Source organism: Ictidomys tridecemlineatus, chromosome 4, assembly GCF_052094955.1.
Source record: "Ictidomys tridecemlineatus isolate mIctTri1 chromosome 4, mIctTri1.hap1, whole genome shotgun sequence".
In the NCBI taxonomy this organism is placed as follows: Eukaryota; Metazoa; Chordata; class Mammalia; order Rodentia; family Sciuridae; genus Ictidomys; species Ictidomys tridecemlineatus.
The window spans coordinates 18,284,274-18,310,448 of record NC_135480.1 but is presented as its reverse complement, the minus strand read 5'-3'; the positions used below and the strand labels follow the sequence as shown (position 1 = coordinate 18,310,448).

General features: G+C 36.7%; 1 protein-coding gene across 1 annotated transcript; it reads left to right on the top strand.

Moving 5' to 3' along the window:
* The first annotated feature begins 22,460 nt into the window (after positions 1-22,460).
* On the top strand, positions 22,461-23,369 carry LOC144376758 (olfactory receptor 4C6-like). Its single transcript, XM_078045042.1, has one exon. It carries the CDS (start codon positions 22,461-22,463, stop codon positions 23,367-23,369), a length of 909 nt encoding a protein of 302 aa, XP_077901168.1.
* Positions 23,370-26,175: the final 2,806 nt, after the last annotated feature.

Here is a 26,175-nt window from a genome sequence, read left to right as displayed (position 1 = left end):
TGTACAAATGTTATTTATTTTAAAAAATTTATATTGTGAGCCAGGTATAATAGCACATGCCTGTAATACTAGTGGCCCTGGAGGCTGAGGCAGGAGTATCAGAGTTCAAAGCCAGCCTCAACAACTTAGAGAGGTCCTAAGCAATTTAGTGAAACTCTGTCTCAAAATTAAAAAAAAAAAAAAAGAAAAAGAAAAAATACTGGGCATCTGTCTTAGTGGTTAAGCATCCCTGGGTTCAATCTTCAGTTTAAACCCAAACCCAAACCCAAACAAAACGTCATGAACAGATGGTCACAGAGTGGCCATTCTGTATTGAAGAGAATTTAGTTTGGAGCAAATTAACTGAGTGGTTAGTACTATGATCTCTTTTATTGCATGTGGATCATCAGCTTGGCCTGGTTCTGGTGAGGCTCTGCCTCGGGGGAAAGACCAATCACTGCAAGAGCAGATGGAAATTGCGGGTGCAGTGATTAGCTCTCAGTCTGAGGGGAAGCAGCCATGAAGGATGCACTTGGAATGAAGCAAATATGCACATTTTGGAATTCTGTGCCACTTGAAACTGGCACTCAGTACTCCTTTACTCCACATCTATTACCCAAAGGACAACATTGATGGTGTTTATTGATGGTATTTCTTCTAAAACGTGGGTTGGAAATTGTTTATAAATTAATCTCAAAATGCTGCAACATGTATGCACAGTGCCATCAATCATTTTAGAAGTAGCTTTATTGAATACCTTTTTTTTCTTTTTTGTCAACTTATCCTCTTTAGAGGAAATATAATTTTCTGATAACCACAGTGGATTATTTAATTGTGGATACTTATAGCACCTTTTTATAATCTTTCTTAAAAATCATTACAAAGTCCATTCCTATTGAAATGTTCCCTATGCCCTCCAATGATTGCTTTGTTTGTTTTCTGTGCAGGTCCTGCCTTATTTTGGACCTCTAATTTGTTATGATTCCTAATTCTGTAGAAGAAAGTTCATGTGAGCACATCTTGGAAGGGGCTACATCTTTTGTCTCCCCTATGTGATCACAGACATTTTACTTATACAATGTTTGTCTTCTACTTACTTGGATCATCAGATACCAAACTGAACCTTGAAGATAGTCTTGAAATTTTACTTGAGTATTAGACATATTCCTATTAATTTTAAGAACAAGTTGAAGTTGGGGAGATAATTGAAACCACCTACCATGTGACGATTTTGTTTTAAACGTGTCAGCATTTCATCTGTTTGTTTTATTTTTGTGCACAAATTGATCTCAGGATGAAGAACCTTGAGCTATCAACAATTTGCAGCTTGATTTACTTTAATCTCTTTTGGCAAGTTGTCAAAATTAATATTACAAGGAGGATTTGATGGCAGTGATTCAACACTGAATTAAAAGAGTCCAAGGTACAGTGCATGTCTAAGAAAGCAAATGATACAGATGAAATATGATAAATAGGATATTTGAGCCAGGATGCCAGAATAATACCAGCCATGCTTGGAAGATGATGCTGTCATTTCTGCAAACAGGAACTGACACCAGCAGTCCCTAGGCTTCACAGTCCAATGCAGTTTCCCATGCAGGAACTCCATATTATGGATTTCATTAAATTTCATTAAAGGACCAGTGTGTACTAGTGTGGCATATTATTGGAAATATGATGAAGAGATAATACATTAGCCATCCTTAAGCATCTTCATGAGAAAATAAATTTTAAAAAGATATGAGACAAGAATATAACTTAATTGTTGCTAAAATGATCTACATAGGTGCATGTTTAAAAGATCAGGATGACAGCGATGAAGCTGGTAGAAGGAAAGTAAGGGATGGAGAAGGAACAGTAGTAGTAATAAAAAATAAAATAAAATAAAAAAATTAAAAAAAGAAAAAAGAAAAAAAAGAAAAAGGTAGTTAATATTCTCTATGGGATTGGAGAAAATATCTATCTATTTATTGGTTCTTTTTAGTTATGCATACCTAAACCTATTATTTTAACTTTGGAAAAACAATTTTTCTGTTACCTTCAATATATATATTTCCAAATCCAAAGGATGTTCATTTTCTCCAAGATTCTTCTATGAAAAAGAGTAGGAAGACACTGATGATGTTTCAAGCCACCTCCCTTGATGAGGTATATGAGAAGCCTAAGTTTCTAGCAAAATTCCTTATTAAAACTAATTTGCTTGATTGATATATGTGAAGACAATAATTTTAACATGAGTTATATTTTCAAATAAAGCAAAATTTAAATCAAATAATTTTATTTTGAAATAAAATATGACATACAATAAGCACCTAGCTCGGGTCAAATGGTGGATTCATTCCCAGATTTCCAAGGAATCTCCATACTGCTTTCCATATGGGCTGCCAATGTCTCGGCTTGGCACTGAATCATGAGCCACTCACAGCTTTGTAGATTCAAACAGCAATTCTTTATTCCCGAACTCACACCGGCCTCCACACACGTTCAGGGGAAATCCAAAATCTGCCTGCCCAATTCACCTACTCCATGAGGCTTTTTTCCAAATTCCATTTGAATCTCAAGAGAACTCAACGGGAACAAGCAGCAGGAACACCCTATTCCCAGCAGCAATAATCTTCAACCTCCAACTTCCCTAAAACCCATATTGTCTTAAACCAGGAAGCCTTAAACTGAAGGAGCGGGATACTTCCTCAAACCTAATCAGCTCTAAACCCAGATCCGCCCTAGTCCTTGAGCAAGGTCACCTTACATGCAATGTCAACAGCGAAATTCCAAGGCAAGTCCATTTAACATGGGGTATGCTGGCAAGGAAATTTCGATGCGTCATTCCTACTTGGCAATGGCCCTCAGCAATGGGCTGCACCAATTTGCAGTCCCACCAACAATGTATGAGTGTACCTTTTTCCCCACATCCTCGCCAACACTTATTATTGTTTGTCTTCATAATAGCTGCCATTCTGTTTATAACAGCACAATTCACAATAGCTAAACTGTGGAGCCAACCTAGATGCCCTTCAGTGGATGACTGGATAAAAAAAAAATGTGGCATATATACACAATGGAATTTTACTCAGCAGTAAAAGAGAATAAAATCATGGCATTTTCAGGTAAATGGAAGCAGTTGGAGAAGATAATGGCAAGTGAAGTTAGCCAATACCCCCCCAAAAAATGCTGAATGTTTTCTCTGATATAAGGAGGCTGACTCATAGTGGGGTAGGGAGGGGAACATGAAAGAATAGATGAATTCTAGATAGATCAGAGGGGTGGGAGGGAAAGGGAGGGGGCAGGAGATTAGCAAGGATGGTGGAATGTGATGGACATCATTATCCAAAGTACATGTTTGAAGACACGAATTGGGTGTCAAAATACTTTATTTACAAACAGAGATATGAAAACTTGTGGTATATATGTGTAATAAAATTGTAATGCATGCATTCCACTGTTATTTATTTATTTATTTTTTAAAAATCAATTAAAAAAATAAGCATCTAGCTCTTATAATCCACAACCATATTTGTAACTTCAAGATTACAAAGTTTGTATGAAGTTCAGATACTTTACTAGGAGCTGGGTTACAACAATGAACAAGAAAATTCATGTTACTTATGTCTCAGATCTTGGAAACTTATAAAAATGAAAATTTAAAAAATCATAGAAAATTACATGCTCAGAAAGTTGTAATGGAATAGTGCAAAGGTGACTGGGGAACTCTGAGGAGGTGGGCAAGGGAAATTTCTGAAAATTTCAAAGCTGAAATGTGAATGATGAGAAGAACCATCCTCAAACATACCCTTTGGAAGAGAAAATGTTATGCAGAGAGAAGTCTGAAGTGAAGAATGTGCAGGTGATTAGTGCACTGCAGCTGGGGTGGGACTGCGGTGTAAGATGAGACAGGAAAATCATGCCAGGCCCTGGTCAGATGCTTATTTTTTTATTGATATTATGATAAATGTCCTATGTAATAAATTATGTAGAGCATTTTCTTAGTTTACTTGCAAAATTAAAGTGAAAGAATCAAAATTTGATCCCTAATTTTAAACATTGATAATCAGCTTGATAATTTTTAAGTGTAAAAAGTAAGACAAGAATCTACATTTTTCTATTAACAAGACAAGATAATTGTATGGTAATTCATGTTCTGGTAATTCATGCTGAAAATATTGCTGGATTTTTAGATTCCAAAATTTTCTTGTCTTCCATGTTCTATAGATTCCCCCATATTAATTCATATTAAATAGTTTTACTCAGTACATACATTCCTTAGTAGTTCAACAGTTTACTTTTTCTTACACATTCACTTCTGAAACAAGTCTTAATTTTTTTTGTAGTAACTGGTTCTTACCAATAAGAGCTGTTAAACCACACGATTATCTATATATGAGAATTTGAAAAATGCAACACTATTTATGAAACAAAGGCATAGAAAAGTAGGGATAGAAGGGGACTTTAATTGGAACAATAACATCCGTCTTTAGAAAAGGGCCCACATCAAACATAATGGTAACTGATCTGGTTTGGATATGAGACATACCCCCCAAGCTCATAAGTGTGACAATGCAGGACTGTTTAGAAGTGAAAGGATTCGATTTATGAGAGTTGTAAGGTTGGATTAATTAGTGGATTAGTGAATTGACATGGATTAACTTGGTGGCAACTGTAGGCAGGTAAAATGTAACTGGAGTAAGTAGGTCCCTAGGAGAATGCCTTTAGGGTGCATATTTTATCCCTGGTGTGAGGAACCATCTGCTTCCTGATTGCTACGTTCTGAACTACTGGCCTCCACCACGCCCATTCGCCAGCCCAGAGCTATGGAGTCAATCAACCTACAGAATGAGACCTCTGAAACCAGGAGTCCCAGATAAACTTTTTCCTCTTGGTTGTTTTTATTCACAGCAACAACAAGAAGAACAAAAGCTGACTAAAACATTACTCTCAGGTGGATTTGCTTCCTATTTCACTGAGACAACTTAAGCCATCAGAGAAGAACCTCCCCACACCCCAACAGCTGCTTCTATTAATGGGCCAGCCTCTGTCCACTCAGAACCCACCTACTACTGTACAGGGATCATCTGTGTCCCACTTCAAAGCCAGTGAAGCCACTTGACCTGTGCACTGGACTCAGGTTTCTCCTTGTTGCTAACACAAGGGCACTGATCTAAAACTTGCTTTAATGCTCTTTTTAAATTTACATCCCCCTTTTCACTAGATCATTTATAGTAGCAAAAAATCCATCTCAAAATAATCTTCCCCTGTGACCCCCACTTCCTTCATTAGTTACTTCCCCATGTCCTCTCCTGATGAGATCTCTATATTTCTTGTCTCTCATCTCTCTCTATTTTTCTACAAGCCCTTTTCTGTCATGCTTCATTATCTAAAGCTTTCTAAGTCTCTTCTGAAGAATATCAAATTACTCCTATGTCATTAAATTTAATAGCCATTGCTCATTTCTTGCCCTATAAAATAAAATTCATTAGAAAGTTTTTGTTGATATACTGTTTTAACAAGATTAATATTCTTAAATTAGTATCTCTGGCCTAGACTTATTTCTTGATGCTATAATGTGGAAATTTAATTTTCTCCATGGCGTTCTCAATGGAACAGATAATTTCCTACACTGAACAAGTCCAAGGCTATCTTTCTGGTCCTACTTTATCCCCAGGCCTCAACTTACAACTTTTTCTGTCAGTTGATGGCACATGTACATGTAACATGCTCTCAATCAGGAAATCCTGTGGACTCAAATTGCAACATATATCCTCAATTCAACCACTTCTAATCACTTTTAGAGCTATCACCTACTTCAAAACCACCAGCAACTTTCACCTGAATTATCGCCTACTCTGCCTACTTTTATGTCAGATTCCCTGCTCTTATATTGGACCTCAACACAGTACTCAGAGTTGTCTTTCAAACTCATAGGTCAAGTTACCTCACACTTCGTGCCACTCAGGATAAAAGCCCTTACAATCATTCAAGTTCTGACAGCCAAAATATGGCTAACCCTTTCTCTCTTTGAACTCCTCTCTTACAATTGATTCCTTGACAATTTCACTGATAATGCTGGTAAATTCCTGGTTCTCCAACTGTTAAGATTATCCTTTAAAAAGAATTTTTTTTTTTTGGTACTTAGGAATTGAACCCAGAGGTACTTTACCATTGAGTTACCTCCTTGGCCCCTTTTATTTTTTTTATTGAGATGGTATTCCCAAGATGCTTAGGCCTCACTAAGATGCTGAAGCTTGCTTTGGAGTTGTGATCCTCCCGCTTCAGCCTCCCAAGTTGCTGGGATTATAGATGTGCACCACTGTAAATTTGTGCTCTTGAGGTAGGGCTTTATATAGACCATTCTATTGTCTGCCTACAATACTGCACCCTCCCAACCCTCTACATTGCTAACTTACTAAATGTTAATTGATTGGAAGAGAAGAACTTAGAAAGATTTTGCCTTAGACCTAGGCCGGGGGGGCTTGACTTCATATCTTGGAGTAACTTCGTTGAAATTTCTAAAGTTCTTGTTAAGCAACTAGAATTGAGCAGTGGTTTCTCAGGAGGTGTCTCAGCCAACACTCAAATGTCTGGCCTGCATTCTGGTACTTCCCTTTTGGGATGTGCATTAGCTTTTAATCACTATGACTAAAACACCTGGCAGTAACAAAAAAGAGAAAGTTTATTTTGGCTCATGGTTTCAGAGTTTTTGATCCATGGTTAACCAGCTCCATTGTTCTGGGACTGAGGCAATGCAGAACCTCATGGTGGAAGGGCACAGTGCTCAACTCATGGTAGCAAGGAAGCACAGAGTGAGAGAGGGAGCAAGAAAGAGGCTAAGGACAAGATATGTTTACCAAGAGCATTTCCCTACTGGCCTACTTCCTCCAACCATGTCCTACTTGTCTACAGTTTCCACTTTCTCCCAGTAGTCCATTCAAATTATCAATCCTTCAAAGGATTAATCCTCCAAAGAGGTTGGAGCCTCCATAATCCAATCACTTCCCTCAAGCCCTACCCATCTGTGGACATTGCTGCATTAGGGACCAAGTGTTCAATATGTGAGCTTTTGGAGACATTCTATATCCAAACTATACAGGGTGTTCTTCAATAGTATACCCATGTGGTTTACCAGATGTTTTCAGAAGCCCTTGCTACTGTACCTATGAAGTTATCCCAGGTCAAATGGCCAGAACCATTATACAAGGATAGTTCATTTTTTTGATAGGAGTGCACTACATTAGTTGCTAAAGTGGTATTGATATACAGATTGGGGTCATGGAGGAGAAGTGCAAGGTTCTGGTATACAAATGCCCTCTTATTCTCTTGGCATTGGTCATGTGTGTGGGAGCCCTCACAAGTTTTTGCCTGTTTCTACTCAGACTAAGTGCGAACTTCTATACCATGGAAGGTGATGGAACTGTGGCAGGCATTATTTATCCTGTGTGTACTGGGCCTGAGTTTGTACTGTACTATATATAGGCACTGAGGGAAGTCACCCAGCCCTTCCACAGTTCCTATGGCAAGTACCAGACACTTCCCTAGGGAGGGCTATGCTTACCACCTTCAAGGCCTTTCAGGATCATTGTTCTGCAATGTTGACTTACACCCTTCTCCTCATCCTAAATTAATGTGCTCTTTGGTTTCCATTGGATGCGATGGCATTATGTGTTCTATGTTCTTCAGTCATGGGAATGAGGGATATGACTTACATGAATTGGAACACTTTACTTGTTCAGCAGTTTAGTCTTTCTCTATTCTATCTGCTGGTTGTAGTGAATGAAAGGAAGGTATGTGGACAAGGTGAAAAAAATAGAAGAATGCATTCTGGGAATCTGATTATGACCTAACAAGTTCATGGGAAGACAAGGACAGAAAATCTCTAGAAAGGAATTCACATTTTTTTGCATTAACTTATCATTAGATTTATATCTATAATCATTATCAAGAAAATATCTTTGAAGGGACTTTGAAGATGGCAGCATAGAAGTAGGTTGCAAGTCTTAGCTCCTCTGCAGGTAAGAATCAAAACAGCGGAGCAATAAGTACTCAGTGTGGTGGGTGATAGAGGGAATGTACTGACATTCCATATTGGAGAGACTCAGAGGCTCTGGTCACTGGAATAGATTGAGAAATTTTTAATCAAGTCTTAAGTGGCACCCCAGCCAGTGCCATTAGAGGGGAGGGATTACAAAAGAGAAAGAAAGACGTGTTTAATGAATTTTATGACAAACAGTGGCAGAAAGTGAAGTCAGTCTGGATTCAGCTGAAACCAGAACTACATAATGCTGTGTGAAAAATACTCCACTTTTCCTAATTTGTAAGTGAATAACTGTGGCAAGGAACATTCCTGTTGGGGATCTCTAAGTCTGCACCTTAGGAAAAATATAATTCTCTGCATCTCTATCTCCCTGGAGATAACAGCAAATAGAATTATGGAAGAATAACCTGTTAGCAAGACATCTGAATAATTTATAGAGTGAAATCACTGCAAGTCTAAAGCCAGCAAAAATCTGTGGCCTAACAGAGAAAATGGAGCAAAAAGGCCCACTATGTTGCCCAGGAGCACAATGCTTCTCCTAATACTCGGAGGACTCCCAGATGCACAAAGAGTGCCCTTCCCAAGTCCAACTAGATTCAGTCTGCTGTTTAGGCGATGCCCTGACACCAACCCTCTACAATACATGGGGGCCTACAAGTTACTAGACCAGTCACTGAATTTTCAAAGCCATCTGGGTCCTTCTCTTGTGCAGAAATAGGGGTGTTGATCTTTTGAATCCCCAGTAATTCTCCCTGCTCACCAAAACACCCCTGTGAGCATACAAAACTTCTGCCTATACTAGTGAGATCACTGCAGGTCTAAAGTTTGCAAAACACCTGCCTAGCAGGGGGAACAGAGATAGGTCTCATCCACTCTCCATGTACACCAGCTAGTCCTCACACACTGAAGGATTCTAAGTGCACACATAGTACCACTAACACACACATATCAGAGAGGTTTCCAATAGGCAGAGAACATTGTTGCACTGGCTCCTCTGCAATAAGTGGAGGCCCACAGCATCCTAGGACAATCATGGAGCTTTCAGAGCTATCTGGATCTGCACCAGAAGAGGATGGGTGAAGTCTTTATGATCAACCCAGGTCTTGGTTCTTCCCACTGTACACCAAGGAAATGCAATAGCAGACAAAACTGTTGCCTGCACCAGAGAGGGATCCAGTCAGCAGGTTGGAAAAGCCTAGTCCCCAGGTGGTCTGCTGGTTCACAGGACCATAATCAAACATCTAGAATTGCCTGTGTTCATACCAGAGGAGAAGCTGAGGTGGAAGGCAAGGTGCAAAGGCTACAGTGGCTGAACTTTGCAGTTTTTTGAAGCAAGATCCTGATCCTAGAAAAATCAAATATAGAACCATCACTTCAATGATGAACATAGTGTTGGGATGCTGTCTCCCTGCCACTCCACCCGACCCAAGAGCCTTTCTTGGGTATGTATATGAGAGTATGTAACCAAGTCTTGGACGTTGGTCATGTTTCTGGTAACTATCTGGTTCATGTCTGGAAGCACCTGAAAGTATACATGTTAAAGACCTTGGCAAAAAGAACTTTTTAGTACTTTTTAAATGTGTATTTTGATTTTACCTCTTATTTTCATACATTTAAATAAATTTAAATGTTTTACAATTTTGTTAAATTCTATTTTTTCTTCTTTATTTACCATAGCTTTCATGTGTTTCTCTCTTCCCCACTTCCCTCCCCAATACTTTTTTCTTTTTGTTATTTTCTCCCTTCAATTTCCTTTTCTTCCATATTAGTTTAATGTTAGTTTTATTTTTTCTATTACCTTATTTTGAAAGATAATTCAATATACTCATTCTTTTCCCATGGTTAATGGAGTAGTATAAAATCACTTCTAATACATTTTTATTGTATGTTAACATATGGTTTGATTTTGAGCTTCAGCTGTTCCTGTTGGCTATCCTATCCTCTAAAAGTGGTGATAGGAATTGGACATAGCTCTTTGAACACCTTGAGTGGATGATTTCAGGTTAACATGAACCCCAAGATCCAGGGAACATCAGAAAGAAAGGGCATCTCTCTCTCTCTCTCTCTCTCTCTCTCTCTCTCACACACACACACACACACACATACACACCTCTCACAAAACAGTACTAGAGATATATCCATCCCAATAGAAGAGCAAATTTCAACATTTAAACAAGATAACAAGTGAAAAATAAAAAGGCAATAGGATGCCTCCAAAAGCTCAAAACTCCCCCTAAACTAAATTCAGATATAATGAAGTGTAGTGAATGTTAGATGAGGGATTCAAGAAGTTGAAGTTGAGTGTTAAAATGATCATTGAATTAACAGATCTAAGGAATAAACTAAAAAAGTAAATAAAGGATATTGCATGTAAAAATGGAATCTAAAAGCAAGCAGCAGGAGCTTTTCTACCATCACACAAAGCAGACTTGAAGTCAAAAGTAATCAGAAGGGACAAAAAAAGGTCATTACATGTTAGTTAAGGGAATCATTCAAAAAGAAGAGACAAGTCCAGAGAAACATTGGGTAATACTTTGAAAATGCATGTTCCAATCAATTGTAAAATCTATAAGTGAGCAAATTTCTAGACACACATGACCTACTAAAACAGAACCAAAGGGAAATAGAAAACCTAAACAAACCACTAAAAAGTTGTTTTATTCAGCTTTTACACTGCTTTGACTAAAAGACCTGAGAAAAACAATTTGAGAAGAGGAAAAGTTTATTGGGGGTTCATGGTTTCAGAAGTCTCAGTCCATAGACAGCAGGCTCCATTCCTTGGGACTCAAGGTGAGGGAGGACATCATAATATGGTGAAGGAAAGCAACTCACATGATGATTAGGAAACAGAGAGGGAGACTCTACTCTACAAATACAAACTACATATACCCCAAGAGCACATCCCCAGAAACCCACCTCCTCCAGCTACCTTCACTTACCATTCAGTTAGTCTCATCCTGAGATTAATTCACTGATTGTCTTAAGACTCTCCTAACTCAATCAATCTGCTTTGATTCTTTTGCATTGTCTCACACATGAGATTTTCAGGGGGGACACCTTACATATAAACCATAACACAAGTCATAAGAAAAATCTGCAATAAAAAGCCTCCTTATTATCCCCACCCACCGAAAGCCCAGGGCCTGATAAAATCACAGTTTAATTGTACCAGATCTTTAAAAAAGAACAATCCCATTGCTCCTCAAATTATTCCATGAAATTGAAAGGGAGAAAATGCTTTCAAAGTTATTCTATGAGGCCTATATCACCTTGAAGCCAGAACCAGATAATGATAGTTCAAGTAAGAAAACTGCAGACCAAAAGCATTGATGGACATAAACAAAATAAATCCTCAAGAAAATATTAGCAAATCAAATTCAACTATACCTTAAAAAGATTATTTGAAATGAATAACTTGGTTTCATCCAAGTGTACAAAGATTTTTTTATTATCACATAACACAATTAATAGATGTAATATGCTACATAAATAGGACCAAGTTAAAAAAAAATCATGGGATCATCTCCATAGATGCATAAATAACCCATGACAAAATTCAACACCCATTCATGATAAAAACATTTAAAAAAAAAACCCTGGGGATAGAAAGAACTTACCATCCTAAAGACTACAGAAGACAAACTCAAAGCCAACATCATACTGAATGATGAAAAACTGAAAATATTTCCGTTAAAATTAAGTACAAGACAAGAATGCCTATTCTTACCACCTATTCAATAATAAGTATTTAAAAATTTAGCCAGAGAAATCATGATACAGAAATAAATAAAAATAGATGCAGATAGAAAGGGAAGATGTCAAATTATTCCTATTTGCATTTGATATGATCCTTTCTAAAACTTCTAGAGAGGACAGACAAATTCAGCAAAGTAAGGGGATATAAAATTCGCATACAAAAATCAAGAGGGTTTCAATACAGAAACAAGGAATCTGCTGAGAAAGAAATCATTCAAAATAGCTAACAAAGAAAGAACAACAATGACAACAACAACAGAAACGCCTAGGTATAAACCTAACCAAGGAAAGAGGTGAAAGACCTCTATAGTGAAAATTGTAGAACTCTGAAGAAGACACTAGAGAGGATGGTGTACCACTGGTTACTGGTTACCTTGACGAGTCCTACTTCCTCACATATTGAACTTTGAACATTAGAGAAGCATGCCAAGGCAAGCATAGAAAGCAGGGTTTATTTAAAAAGGGGTAACATAGACTTTCCCCAGGAGGGAGAAGTGGGCCAGAGCTGGCATCCTGGTATCCCAAGAAGTGGAGGGTGTTTTGCCTTTTTTTTTTTTTTTTAATGTCTAGGCTTCCTTATTTCTTTTACTCTCTTTCCTCTTATCTTTCTCCTTCCTGTATACTTAACTAGGCCCAGGAAATGCTCAGTAGAATGGACAAAAAGTGGGAAACAGAGGCCAGGGAGGAGTGATCCAGGCAGGAAAGAGGGTTGTAATTAACAACTTCCTATAGTGACAATCCCTGGGACAGGTTACCTTAGCAACAGGTTGGAGCAGGGGCAGATTATCTTGATAAGCATAGAGGAAGGCCTCTGAAGGAATTAACATTTTAATTCCTCCATTCTCTGGATCTGACCTTTGCCTATCTGCCTGTCTAATTCTGGCTTTATTGAAAAGACTTCCCAGGTTCTTAATTAGGTAGAATTCATATTAAAATGCCCATATTTCTAAAAGAGGTCAGATTCAATGCAATTTCAATCAAAATACCAATGATATTCTTCACAGAAACAGAAAAAAAAGTCTTAAAATATATGTGGAGTAACAAAGACCCCAAATAGCCAAAGAAATCGCGAGCCAAAAGAACAATTCTGGAGGCATTGCAATACCCAATTACAAATTATTCTACAGCCTTAGTAATTAAAACAGCATGACATTATCATAAGAACATACAAGTAGATCAATAGAATAGAATATAAGACACGACACAAACCCACTCAAATACAGTCATCTGATCATACACAAAAGTGCCAAGAAACATACCTTGGAGAAGACAGCCTTTTGAATAAATTGTCCTGGGAAAACTGGATAACCATGTGTAGAAGAATGAAAGTAAATCCCTACTCTCATCCTGTACAAATTTAAACTCAAAAGGTGTCAAAGATCTAAGAAAAGACCAGAAAATTTGCATCGGTTAGAAGAAAATACAAGGGAAATTCTTCAACATGAAGGCTCAAATTCCTGAACTAGACCTCTATAGCTCAAGAATAAAAGAAAAAATTATTAAGTTGAATGTTTCTAATTTAAAAACTTCTGCACAGCAAAGGAAAAAGCAGAATAAAGAGATAACTGAGAGAATGAGAGAAAATCTTTGCTAACTTCATCTCTGACAGAAGACTAATATCAAGAATACATAAAGAATTTTTAAAAATCAACATTAAAAAACAAGTAACCCAATCAGTATAGGAGTAAATGAACCAAAGAGTCACTTCTGAGCAGAAGTACAAATGGCCAATATCTATATGAAAAAATGTTGAACGGGAATATTAAATAGGGAAGTGCACATCAAAAGTGTAGTGAGATTTCATGTCACTCCTGTTAGATTGGCAAACATAAAGAATACGAAAAATAAATCCTAGCAATAATGCAGGGGAAAAAAGAACTCTAATACACTACTGGTGGGAATTTAAATTAGTGCAGCCACTATGTAAATCAGTATGGAATTTCTCAAAAAGTTAAAAATAGGTATTCCTTAAGATCTAGTTATATCACTTCTTGATATTTATCAAAAAGAATTAAATCAGCATGTTTTAGAGATATGTTCATATCCATGTTTATTGTAGCACAATTCACAGTCGCAAACTTACTCAAGCAGCCTATGTGTCCACACACAGATGGATCAGAAAAGTAAAAGTGGTTTGTATACACAGTGGAGTTTTATTCATCCTTAAAAAAGGACAAAAATTTGCCATTGTCAGGAAAATGGAAGGAAGTAGAGACCATAATTTTGAGCAAAACAGAGTCAGAGAGAAATGTGTCATTTTTTTTTCTCAAATGTGGAAGATAAAAGAAAAAAAAATCAAATACACAAACAAAATTGTAATCTTGAAAATGAAAGAAGACCAGTAGAGAAGAGGAAGTGGATGTGGGAGGTAGAAACAGAGGGAGTGAGAGGTATAGGGGAATTATATGTTTCAAATAGCTTTTATGTATAGAAATCCCCCCATGTTCTTTATGATTAATATGCACAAACAAGAGTGAGTAAGGGTAACCTGATGGTTTAAAAAAAAAGCAACAACTCTTTGAGAGAGTCATTGGAAGTCAAGCCAATAACACGGACCATCTAATAAACTATGCAGCATGATGAGGACTGAATTAAAATAGGAGTGAATAAGTGGTACTAAGGAACAGCAGAGGGACTGTATTAACATGAACAAGCTCTGCAGAGAACAAGAGAAGATTTCTTTACCTACAACAGAGAGAGATACCTGGACAGCAGGAAGCATTCTCCTGTGCTCTGACTAGTCAATAAACAGATACACACATACCTCTAATGTGTTTAACATTCTAAATCTTCATTAAAAAATCACTACATGTGACACTGGCTCAGGAATTTTGTACTACAATGTTCACCTAATGATTTATTTTTATGCTGAACTGAATGTAAAACAGGGTCCCTGAAAACAAATAAATAAATTTGTATGTTTCTGCACATTCTCAAGTTAACCCTGATTTTACAAACAAAATTTTATGATAAATTAATGACTCCATACCATTCTCTTCATAATAACAAAACATATTTCAGAGAAATTGATAAGATAATGCTATCTTATCATGTGCTGCTTTTGAATAGCAGGCTTGTTAGTAAAACAATATGAGAACAACAATGAGTACTAGAGTACTGAGTACTAGATACTGAACATATAGTAAGCCTCTGATTCTAAAATGTTTTCTATAGACTGAGTAACGAAGAATTACAAAGAACAGACAAATTGTTCAATGTTGAGCCGTCTCTCTCTAGAAATTTACTAACTTACTGGAAATGTTGTGCTTTACTAAATGATGATAAAATAATATGTAATCACTAGAAAAATATGGAATCTTGGGTAAATTCTGGAAGAGCAATGGTTATTCTCTCATCTCGAGTTTGTAATATCTCCTTGACTGTGGCTCCCTTGGTCTTTTAATTTGTCTTTTCTGAAATGAACTATTTTTAAAAAACTACCTTATTTCTTCACAACTGAGCAGATATGTTTCTTACATTACCTTTCCTACTCCATTTCCAAATTTATTTCACTATGATCCAGCTGTGTTCCACTCACAGAAACGGAGAAGAAAGCATTAAGCAAGCAGGGCATAGAACGGAGTGGAGTATGTTGTGCAGTTTGCGAGGTAGAGCCAGGCAGAGTTCCATAATGTGTTACTGAAACCATGTTGCTGTGTGATATTTTTAAAACATCACCCTGACTACGCATGTGATCCATGTCAGGGAATTATTCTGTGTCAGGACACACATGTAAAATCTTAACTAAGAGAAAATAACACTTTTAATTCTATACAAATTGGAAGTATTGGGCTTCTGGGCTTTAGCTTTTTTTTTTATAAATCATTTCAATTCTGAGTTTCTGCTTGGGGTGTGAATAGACATAAAACATGTACACTACAAAATGTTTACAGACTGCGTGAATCACCATATTGTTTGTTATGGACCCTCCTGAAGGGGCTCTAGGAGGTAAGTCCACTTCTTCCCTCAAGCTTCTTTCTAGATAGTGTGTTCTCTAACATTAAACAGACCTATAATATCTTCCTTTCAAATAATATCTTTTTTCAAAAAATTTCTAAAAAAAATACTAGTAAAAAAAGTACTAAAATTCATTTGGAAGAACAAAAGACCCAGAATATCCAAAGCAATCTTGAGCAAAAAAGGCAGTGCTGGAGTTGGGCACAGTAGCTCACACTTCTAATCCCAGCAGTTTGGAAGGCTGAGAAAGGAGGATCACAAATTCAAAGCCAGCCTCAGTAATTTAGCAAAGCTCTAACAATTTAGAGATAAATATAGAATAAAAAATGCCTGGGGATGCAGTTCAGGGTAAATTGTTCCTGGGTTCAGTTCCCAGTACCAAACAAACAAACAAAAAACAAAAAACAAAAACAAAAACAAAAAAAACCCCCACACACACAGAAACAAAATAGTAATGCTGGAGGCATCACAATACCTGATCTCAAGTTACAATATAGAGGTTTAATAACAAAAAGAATCTGTTATTGCATCAAAACAAATGTGACAAAGACCCCCTGGAATAAAATAGAAGACACCGAGACAAACCCACATAGACACAGTCATCTCATTCTTGAAATAGGTGCTAAAAATCTGGAGAAAAGATACCTTTTTTTTTTTTTTTTTTAACCAATAGACATCCAAAAACTGGATATTCATGGGTAGAAGAATCAAACTAGATTCCTATCTATCACCCTGTACAAAAGTCAAATCTAAGTGCATAAAAGACCTAGTAGGAACTAGATCAGAAACTTTGTTCTGCTATCACAAAACATAGGCTCTGTACTCCAACATATTGGCTCCAGAATCAATTTCCTTAAGAAGACCCCAAAAGTGAAGAAATAAAACCAAGAATCAATATGTGACATCAAATTAGAAAGCTTCTGCACACTAAAGGAAATGATAATAGCCTGAAGAGAGAGCCTATACAATGGGAGAATATTTTTGCCAGCTATTCTTGTAACAGGAGATTACTATTGAGATTATAGAAAGAATTTAAAAAATTGCTTAACACATATAACACACACAAGTGCACACATACACAATCCAATTGATAAACGGAACAGAAGAATAAAACAGACATTTCTCAAAAAGAAACACAAATGGCCAAATAATATATGAAAAAAATGTTCAGTATCTCTTCATCTCACACCAATCAGAATGGCAATTATCAGGAATATAAACAATAATAAATGCTGGTGGAAAATAGTACACTAATTCATACAATGTTGGTGGTACTTCAAATTAGTACAACTACTCTGGAAAGCAGTATGGAGATTCCTCAAAAAACTCAGAATAGTAACAGAGCCACACCAATGTTTATAGCAGCACAATTCACAATAGCCAAATTACTGAACTAATCCAGGTAACTATCAACAGATGATTGGATCAATAAAATGGGCTATATATACAATTGATATTACTCAACCAAAAATAAGAATGAAATTATGGCATTTGTTGGTAAATAGATGGAACTGGAGAATATTGTGTTAAGTGAAATTAGCTTGACTCTGAAAATCAAGTGTCAGATATTTTCTCTCATATGTGGAAGCTAGAGCAGCATGAGGGGAAAAGTGTGGGGGGATGGATAACATTAAAAAGTGAAGATCAGTAGAATAGAGGGTGACTGAGGGAGAGAAAGGAGTGAAGGGAAAAGGGAGGATTTAGAGAATGAATTTTACAAAATTACATAATGTGCATATATGGAAATACCAAAGTAAATCCCACTCTTATATATATCAATCCCTGAAATTAAAAATATATGAATAAGTGAAAGGTAAACCAATAGAGTAGAAGTAAGAAAAGATGGGGAAAAAGGAGGGAAGGGAAAGGGTGCATTGGGGACTGAAATGGAATAAATCAAATTTCACTCATGCAAGATTATGTCAAAATGACCTCAATTATTATGTACAACTATAACACACCAATAGAAGCAAAAAAGAAAAAAATTTAAAAGTTTAAAAATTAATCTCTAGTTTTAAGTTTTAAAATGATGAAATCTCAAAGTTATCTTTGGAGAGTACTTTGTGATTAAAAATCACAAATCTTTCCATATGCATATGTGTTATTATTTAGTAAGCACTCTTTACCACCCCAGTGCCAATGCAATACTCATCATCCTATGAATGGATGCTGCCCTCTTTCAGAACTCAGATCTTTTTTTATTCCAGATCTTAAATTTAATAAAAGCACAGACATGACGTGAAGGGACACTGCTCTATCCTATTGTATGCAGTGTTCTATTCTAGAACAAGGCAGGAAATGAAAAAAATCTTCAAATAAAAATACAGACATTAAAAAAAGAAAGAAAAAAAAACAATATTTGGGACATAAGAGATTTATGAATACTTAAGCAAGTGTAAAACTACACAAAATTTTGTCATGGAAAGTCATACTGATGAAAAAGTTCCAAGTCCCGTGGGCTTATGAGAGGCATCTGTACAGGTTTGTGCTCTCTCAGGGAAACTTCTTTATATTCCAGTGGAAATCAAGGAGGAAGCTTTGCTTCTTTATTTTATTTCTGAGACATGTTGAAGGCAGCATCAAGCAGTAGTTGACAACTCTGTCCCTTTTGACTGCCAGGCATGCTCTTCCTCTAGCCCTTAGATGCAGAATGAAGAGTTGGAAACAACCTTTTCATTTTTGCCATTACTGAAGGGACTTTTCTTCATAGAGCATGGGAAATTATCATCACAGGAATTCTCAAGGAACTGACTGTGGTGAGATTCTTAATTCAGATATATGCATTTTCAGAGAGGATTTTAAACTATGAGGTAGTGCTTAAAAGTGTGTGTGTTGTGACCAGGTACCATATTTAATACTGTGCAGGGCCTGTCAAGAACTGTATGTACTTGAGCTAGCTTATTAATTTTTCTGGCTCACAGATGCCTCATTTCCAAGCTAAAAGAATATATATGCAAATGAAACAATACAGGAGAAGCCCAGAGAACAGCACTTGATACACATAAGTTCCCCAACAAACAACAATAGCAGCTATTTTAAAAGAATCTAATCTTTGTCCAGATGGGTGGTGTGGTTAGGAGAACCTATTCCTTCAAAACTAATAAAATTAGAACTGTATTTAGATTTCATCTTCAAGTCAAATCCAAGTGACTTCGAAATGTTTCAAGTGCACATATGTGTCCTAGGTTTCCAACAGCACGTTTTTTTGTTCTTTTTAAATGTGTTTTTATTAATCCTTTATCTTCTAATGTTTTCCCCATCCATATATTTCAGACTAAAATATGGAATTTTCTAAGGCCATATAACAAATGCTGATATGGGAATGTAGTGAATTCAAGTGCTCTCTACCGTACCTCCCACAGTTATTGATATAGAATGTGTTATTTATTATTTCTACATCCACACATTGGCAGATGGAATGGGGAAGGACACTAAGGTAAGAAAGAGGTACTGAAGTTACAGAGTAGAGTCTTCTGATTTAACTCTGTGCATTTAACTTTTTTCTTATGTGCATTTGATGTCATGAGTAGCATTAGGTTCCTGCCTGAGAATCGTTCAGGAAAGATCACAGTGGCTAGAATTCTAAATACTTTAATGCTAGTTGTTGTTTCTTGGTCTGTCCCTTAAAATGAGCTAAGTCAGTAAGACAACAGAAAGGAAGGCTCATGCATTCATTGGAAATAAAGGTGGAAACAGAGATGAATTTCTTTTTTCAAAATCCAGATATAATAAAAGTATAAACATTGAGACATTAGGAAAATGAATATAACGACATTGAAGAAAGACAAAAAAAGTACTGAAATGTGAAAGGAACATATTTTCCTGGTAGTCATGAAAAGGAATATGCTTAGAGAGAGAGAAATGAGAAATAAAACTTTTATTGGTAAATAATAATGTTGAATCAAAAAATATGGTGGATTGAATGAACTTGCAGGTAGGATAATCACCAATCAGATTTTTAAATTGTTCTTTTAATTTGTAATAATATTTATTTAGAAATCATTTATTTAGAATTATAAAGAAAATGTGACTGATACACACACATAACACACATATAAATACATCTGAACATTACTGGTTGAATAGAGTTACACAGAACTACTTACAATAATGAAGTTACTCCTAATCCCTCTTTTGGGTTTGAATGTTATAGGTGCTTCAACTTGAAACACAAATTCTGTTATTTCCAGAAGGATAGGTGGTAGAATAGGTTTTGAATAAAACGAATAAGAAGGAAACAGTGGGCAATGTGGGCAGTGCAGTACAAGCCAGCAAACTTCCCCAGGTCATCTCCCTAGGAGATGGCCTAGAGCCCACAGTTCATGCTGCCAGGGGACCCTGAGCAGTTTAAGGAAGCTCCAGCATATTCAAGGCCATGAATTTCCAGAAAAAAAAGGCCATGAAAGTTTAATGAGAAAAATGGACAGAATATAATAGAATGTGAATTTAAAATTTATATCAAAACAAATGCATAAAGGATGGGGAGGGCTGGGCCATGAAATAACTGTTAATGGAAAATGTACAAAAAAGTTTATAATAGTTTAAAATTTCAATATAAGATTCTTTTAAACATTAGCATGTTAGTTTCACTTTTTGCAAATGAATATTCTTCAAATCTCATATCTTCTTTCTGAACTGTTTAGATGAAGAATCTGGTGTTGTGTTTTTAAATTTATGTGCAATTTTAAATATTCTTCCAACCATAAACTATTTATATTGTAAATTTAAAATCTCTATCATGTTTATACTTTTTCCTTACAGATTTTAAAATTCTATTTGAAATATCTGTACAAATGGGAAAAAAACATTAGAAATTTTGTTTTGTGCTAGGCACAAAGGCAAACACCTGTAATCCTGGAGATTTAGGAGATTGAGACAGGAGGATTATAAATTTAAGGGAAATTATTATCACAGGAATTCTCAGGGAACTGATTGTGGTGAGATTCTTAATTCAGATATATGCATTTTCAGAGAGGATTTTAAACTATGAGGTAGTGCTTAAAAGTGTGTGTGTGTTGTGACCAGGTACCATATTTAATACTGTGCAGAGCAATTTAGAAAGACCTTGTCTCAAAACAAACAAATAAGCAAACAAACAAATAAATAAATAGAACAGGATGTAGCTCAGTAGTAAAGCACTCCTGGATTCATAGCATCATGTGAAATTAACGTATAATAGTCTGATTTACAAAAACAGCTTACTCTTATTGAGTATTTTAGATATTTCCTCTTTCATATGATAATGCATTATCTTTTGTTTATTTGTTTGTTTTTTGGTACTGAGGATTGAACTCAGGGGCACTCGACTACTGATCCACATCCCTAGTCCTATTTTGTACTTTATTTAGAGACAGGATCTCACTGAGTTGTTTAGCACCTCATGGTTGCTGAGGCTGGCTTTGAACTTATGATCCTCCTGCCTCAGCCACCCAAGCCACTGGGATTACAGGTGTGTGCCACCACACCTGTCTTGCATTATCTTCTGTAATAAAACTTCTCCATGTCATTTAATTTTAGAATACATTTTAAGATTGGGATTCTTAGCACAAGATTATGATTCTGTAAGTATTTCAACATTGTTTGAAAGGGATTACATGAATGAGCCAGTTTCATTGCAATTTTAGTTGGCATAACTAATAAACACCTTGATTTTTAAGATGCATACTTGATTCTATGGCAATCCAATATCTAGCTTATTTATGTTTGTTGATACAGCTTAAAAATAAGGCCAACATTGATGTTTTCTACCTTCCTTTTGATGCACTCTTAGTAAAACTGTTCATAATGACCATGCACTTGATTCCTTCAGGTCAGGGAGCTGGGCCAGTGGTACTATTGCTGTTGTTCAGTAGAGAAGATGGAAGCAGGGTACTTGGTTTAAGGACACTTGGCTATTACATGATGAAGTTGAAATCACTAGCAATTTGGTAGCAGTAAATGAACAATTTTTTAATTGAATTCTTATTTGGAATAAATTCAGATCAAGAGAAACCTTGCTCAGAGGGTATAGAAAATTCCTATCTACCTCTCACTCAGTGTCTCCTAATATTATCCTCTTACATTATGAAAGGTACATCTATCAAGATGATGAAATAAACAAGGATACAGTACTCTTAATTTTAAGTAATCTTAAATAACTTTATATACACACATATATATGTGTGTGTGTGTGTGTGTGTGTGATTTTTTTCTACTACTGTGATTGTTCTGCTCTAGAAGTCTATCCATCATAACTCATTGAATTTAAGACAATTATTTTTTTTAGAGAGAGAGAGAGAAAGAGAGAGAGGGGGGGGGGATTTTAATATTAACTTTTTAGTTTTTGGTGGACACAACATCTTTGTTTGTATGTGGTGCTAAGGATCCAACCCGGGCCGCATGCATGCCAGGTGAGTGAGCGCGCTACCGCTTGAGCCACATCCCCAGCCCAAGACAATTACTTTTAAAAGATTTGAAATCATAAACCATGAGCACACTATTTTCTCCATTGCCAATATGTTGACACTAATTTTAAGTATTTCTTTATTTGATTAATGGAAGAGTTGGTTTGTTTAGATTTGATGCATATTTCAATTATTTCAATTCTAAAATGGTATTGCTTTTAGAGCACCTCAGATAAAGTGGAGAGAATGAGAAAACTTGCCAAAAATGTCCAGTGTACTTAGTGATTGCTAATTAACAATGATATTCCTTTTGCAGACTTTCCAGTGCAGAGGGACACGCTGACCTCAGCCTACTTTCAATGGAGAATCCAAACAACGTGACTGTATTCATCCTTTTGGGCATTACAAAGAACCCAGAGTTGAGGAGAATACTCTCTGGCTTGTTTCTAGTCATGTATGTGGTCACAGTACTGGGAAACCTCCTCATTGTGCTAACCATAAGTGCAAGTCAGAGTCTGAAGTCTCCCATGTATTTTTTCCTTACTTCCTTGTCCCTCATGGATGTCACCTACTCTTCCGTCATTGCCCCCAAGTTGATTGTGGACTCCCTCTCTGAGAGCACCACCATCTCCCTCAAAGGCTGCTTGACCCAACTCTTTGCAGAGCATTTCTTTGGTGGTGTGGGGATCATCCTGCTCACCGTGATGGCCTGTGACCGCTACGTGGCCATCTGTAAGCCCCTGCACTACACCAGCATCAGGAGTCCCCGAGTGTGCTGCCTGCTGGTGGGAGGGGCCTGGCTGGGCGGGTCCATGCACGCAACCATACAGCTTCTTTTCATGTATAAAATACCTTTCTGTGGCCCCAATATCATCGACCACTTTATGTGTGACTTGTTTCCATTGTTGAAACTGGCCTGCATGGACACCCACGTCCTGGGTCTCTTGGTCATCCTCAACAGTGGGGTGATGTGTATGACCATCTTCCTTCTCCTACTGGCCTCTTATGTGGTCATCCTCTGTTCCCTGAAGTCTTATAGCTCTGAAGGGAGGCGTAAAGCCCTCTCCACGTGTAGCTCCCACCTCACTGTGGTGGTGTTATTCTTTGTGCCGTGTATTTTCTTGTTTGTGAGGCCTGTGGTCACTTACCCCATAGACAAGGCAATGGCTGTGTCCTTTACCATTGTTGAACCCATGTTAAATCCCTTGATCTACACCTTGAGGAATGCAGAGGTGAAACATGCCATGAGGAAACTATGGGTGAAATGAGGGACCCTGGGTGGTCACTGAATTACAGACCAAGGAACAAGTTTGCCTCTCAATGCCAGGGGAGTGGTAGCCTGTCCATAACTGCAATCCATTCAACCCAGGCAAACAGATGCTTTTCTTAAATTTTAGTTTATTTATTGGTACCTTTTGGTTACACATGACAGTAGAATCCATTTCTTAAAAAACAAGCCAAGATGTAAAGATACTACAGTGTCCTTTCCAACCAGAATATACCTCCAGGACCTCACACAGGTTATTTTGTACTAACCCATCTTCTCCACAAGCAACTAGGCACAATTTCAAATTAAATTCTATTTTGAACAACCCTAATCTTCCCAAGTTTAGGGTTTTTAATTAATTAATTGATTTTTTTCTTTTTGAGAGGATCTTTTCCAAAGCCTTTGCTTGGTTGGGTCCCTGACTTTTTAAAATTTTCTTTCCTATTTCCAAATGAACTCCTACTTGAGAAGAAAAGAGAGGGTATTTCCTGGTGACTTTCCCCAGAATGTCCCTTCAGCTCTCCTCCACTCTCCACCCACGTTGTACTCTCAACATCTCCAATCATAACTAGAACCTGAAAATACTTCTCGAGACCCATATTCTGTTTTTCCCTCCCCCAATCATAATTCTTGTCAATGGAGGGATTTCTTTTATTCCTTTGTGCATAGCCCCAGGGGTTCGAACACTCCTGGTCACCCAGTATGTGCTTAATAAATATTACTGGATGATTCCAACTCCACAAAAGACTTAGGAGTTTAAAATATTTTAAAATAAACATAAATAAGTGAGGAATACAAATACTTATAAGTACTTATAAGTTAGAATCTCCCGAGTTGGCACACTTCCAGTTGTCCCTTTAGACATTTTTTATTTGTTAGATTGCTTTTATACAGAGGCCATGAGTATGTCAAGATTTTCAACTACTTCTAGCTGCTAGTTGTCAAGTCAAGTGCTTTAAAATCAAGTATCTGTATCTTGAAGTTATACATTCTTTATGGTACTAAAGCAACTGTATATGCTTATTTATTTTATTGGTTCTGTTTAGTTATACATACCTAGACCTATTTTATTAACTATGGGAAAATGATTTTGTGTTACCTTCAAGATGTGTATATTCAAATCCAATGATGTTCATTTTCTCTTAAATTCTTCTATGAAAAATACGAAAAGACACCTATGATGTTTCAAGTCACCTCCCTTGATGAGGTATATGGGAAGACTAAGGTCCTAGCATGATTTACCAAACTGTTTTCTTATTAAAACAAATTTGCACGATAAATGTGAAGACAATAATTTCAGCATGAGTTATGGTTTCAAATAAAGCAACACTTAACTCAAATAGTTTTATTTTGAAATAAAATATGTTATGGGCAGTAAACATGTAGCTTTATTAGTCCCCAACTGTATTTGTAACTTCAAGATGCATTGAAAGATATTTGTTGAGTTTGTAGAAAGTTCATATACTCTACTAGGAGCTGGGGTACAATAATGAATAAGAAAACTCATGTTCCTTGTGTCTCAGATCTGATATGCTAGTGCAGAAGACAGACAACCTATGAAAATGAAAATAAAAATCATAGAAAATTACTCGCTCAGCTAATTGTAATGAAATAGTGGAAAGGTGACTGGGGAACTCAAAGGAGGTGGGCAAGGGAAATTTCTGAGAGGAATTTCTAAGCTGAAATCTGAATGTGGGAAGAACCACCCTCAGACATACCCATGGGAAGAGAAAATGTTATGCAGAGAAAAGCCTGAAGTGAAGAATATCAGGTGATCCGTGCACTGCAGCCGGGATAGGGCTGTGGTACATGGTGAGAGATAAAAGGCAGAGAAGGCCCTGGTAGACAATGTTATTAGTTTTTAATCCTTATGTTAAAACAGCAGTGGCATCAAAGAGACTCAGACTACAATGGAGAAAATTGGAGAGGACACAGGGTAGTAACTAAGGAAGAAAGGGGGGTCACAGGAAGAATTTTTTTAAGATAAGAGATTGATTCTTTGCTACTGTAAATTATCCAGTGAAAAGGAAAATGGAAATGAAAGAAGAACATTAAAGGAAGTTTTAGATCAGTGCCCTTGTGTAAGCAACAAGGAGAAACCTATGTCCAGGTCAAGTGGCTTCACTGGCTTTGAAGTGGGACACAGATGATTCCTGTACAGTCATTGGTTGGACCTCAGTGGACAGTTACTGGCAGATCAGTAGACATAGCTGTTGGGGTTGGTAGACATTCTTTTTAAATTTAATTTTTTTTAAAGTTATAGATGGAACCAATATCTTTATTTCATTTATTTTTTTGTGGTGCTGAGGATGGAACCCAGTGTGAGGCAAGTGCTCTGCCACTGAGCCACAACCCCAGCTCCAGTAGTTCTTTCTCGAGGGATTAAGTTTTCTCAGTGAAATAGGAGGCAAGTCCACCTAAGAGTTAATGTTTTAGTCAGCGTTTTCATTCTCTCCATTGCAGCAAAACTGAAGACATCTCTATGTTGTCTCTCATTTCTCTCTTTCTATTTTTCGACAAGTCCTTTTCTGCCATGCTTCATTATCTAAGGCTTTCTGAAAGTCTCTTCCCAGGAATAACAAATGACCCCTACGTCATTAAATTTAACAGCCATTGCTCATTTCTCACCTATAAAATAAATCCATTTGCATTTTTTAACCAAGTATTTTTGACATACTGCCTTAACAAGAATAAGATTCTCAAATCAATATCTCCAGCCTAGAATTATTTCCTGATGCTTTGATGTAGAAATCCAATTGTCTCCATGGCATTCTCACTGGAAGAGATAATTTCCCACACTGAACAAG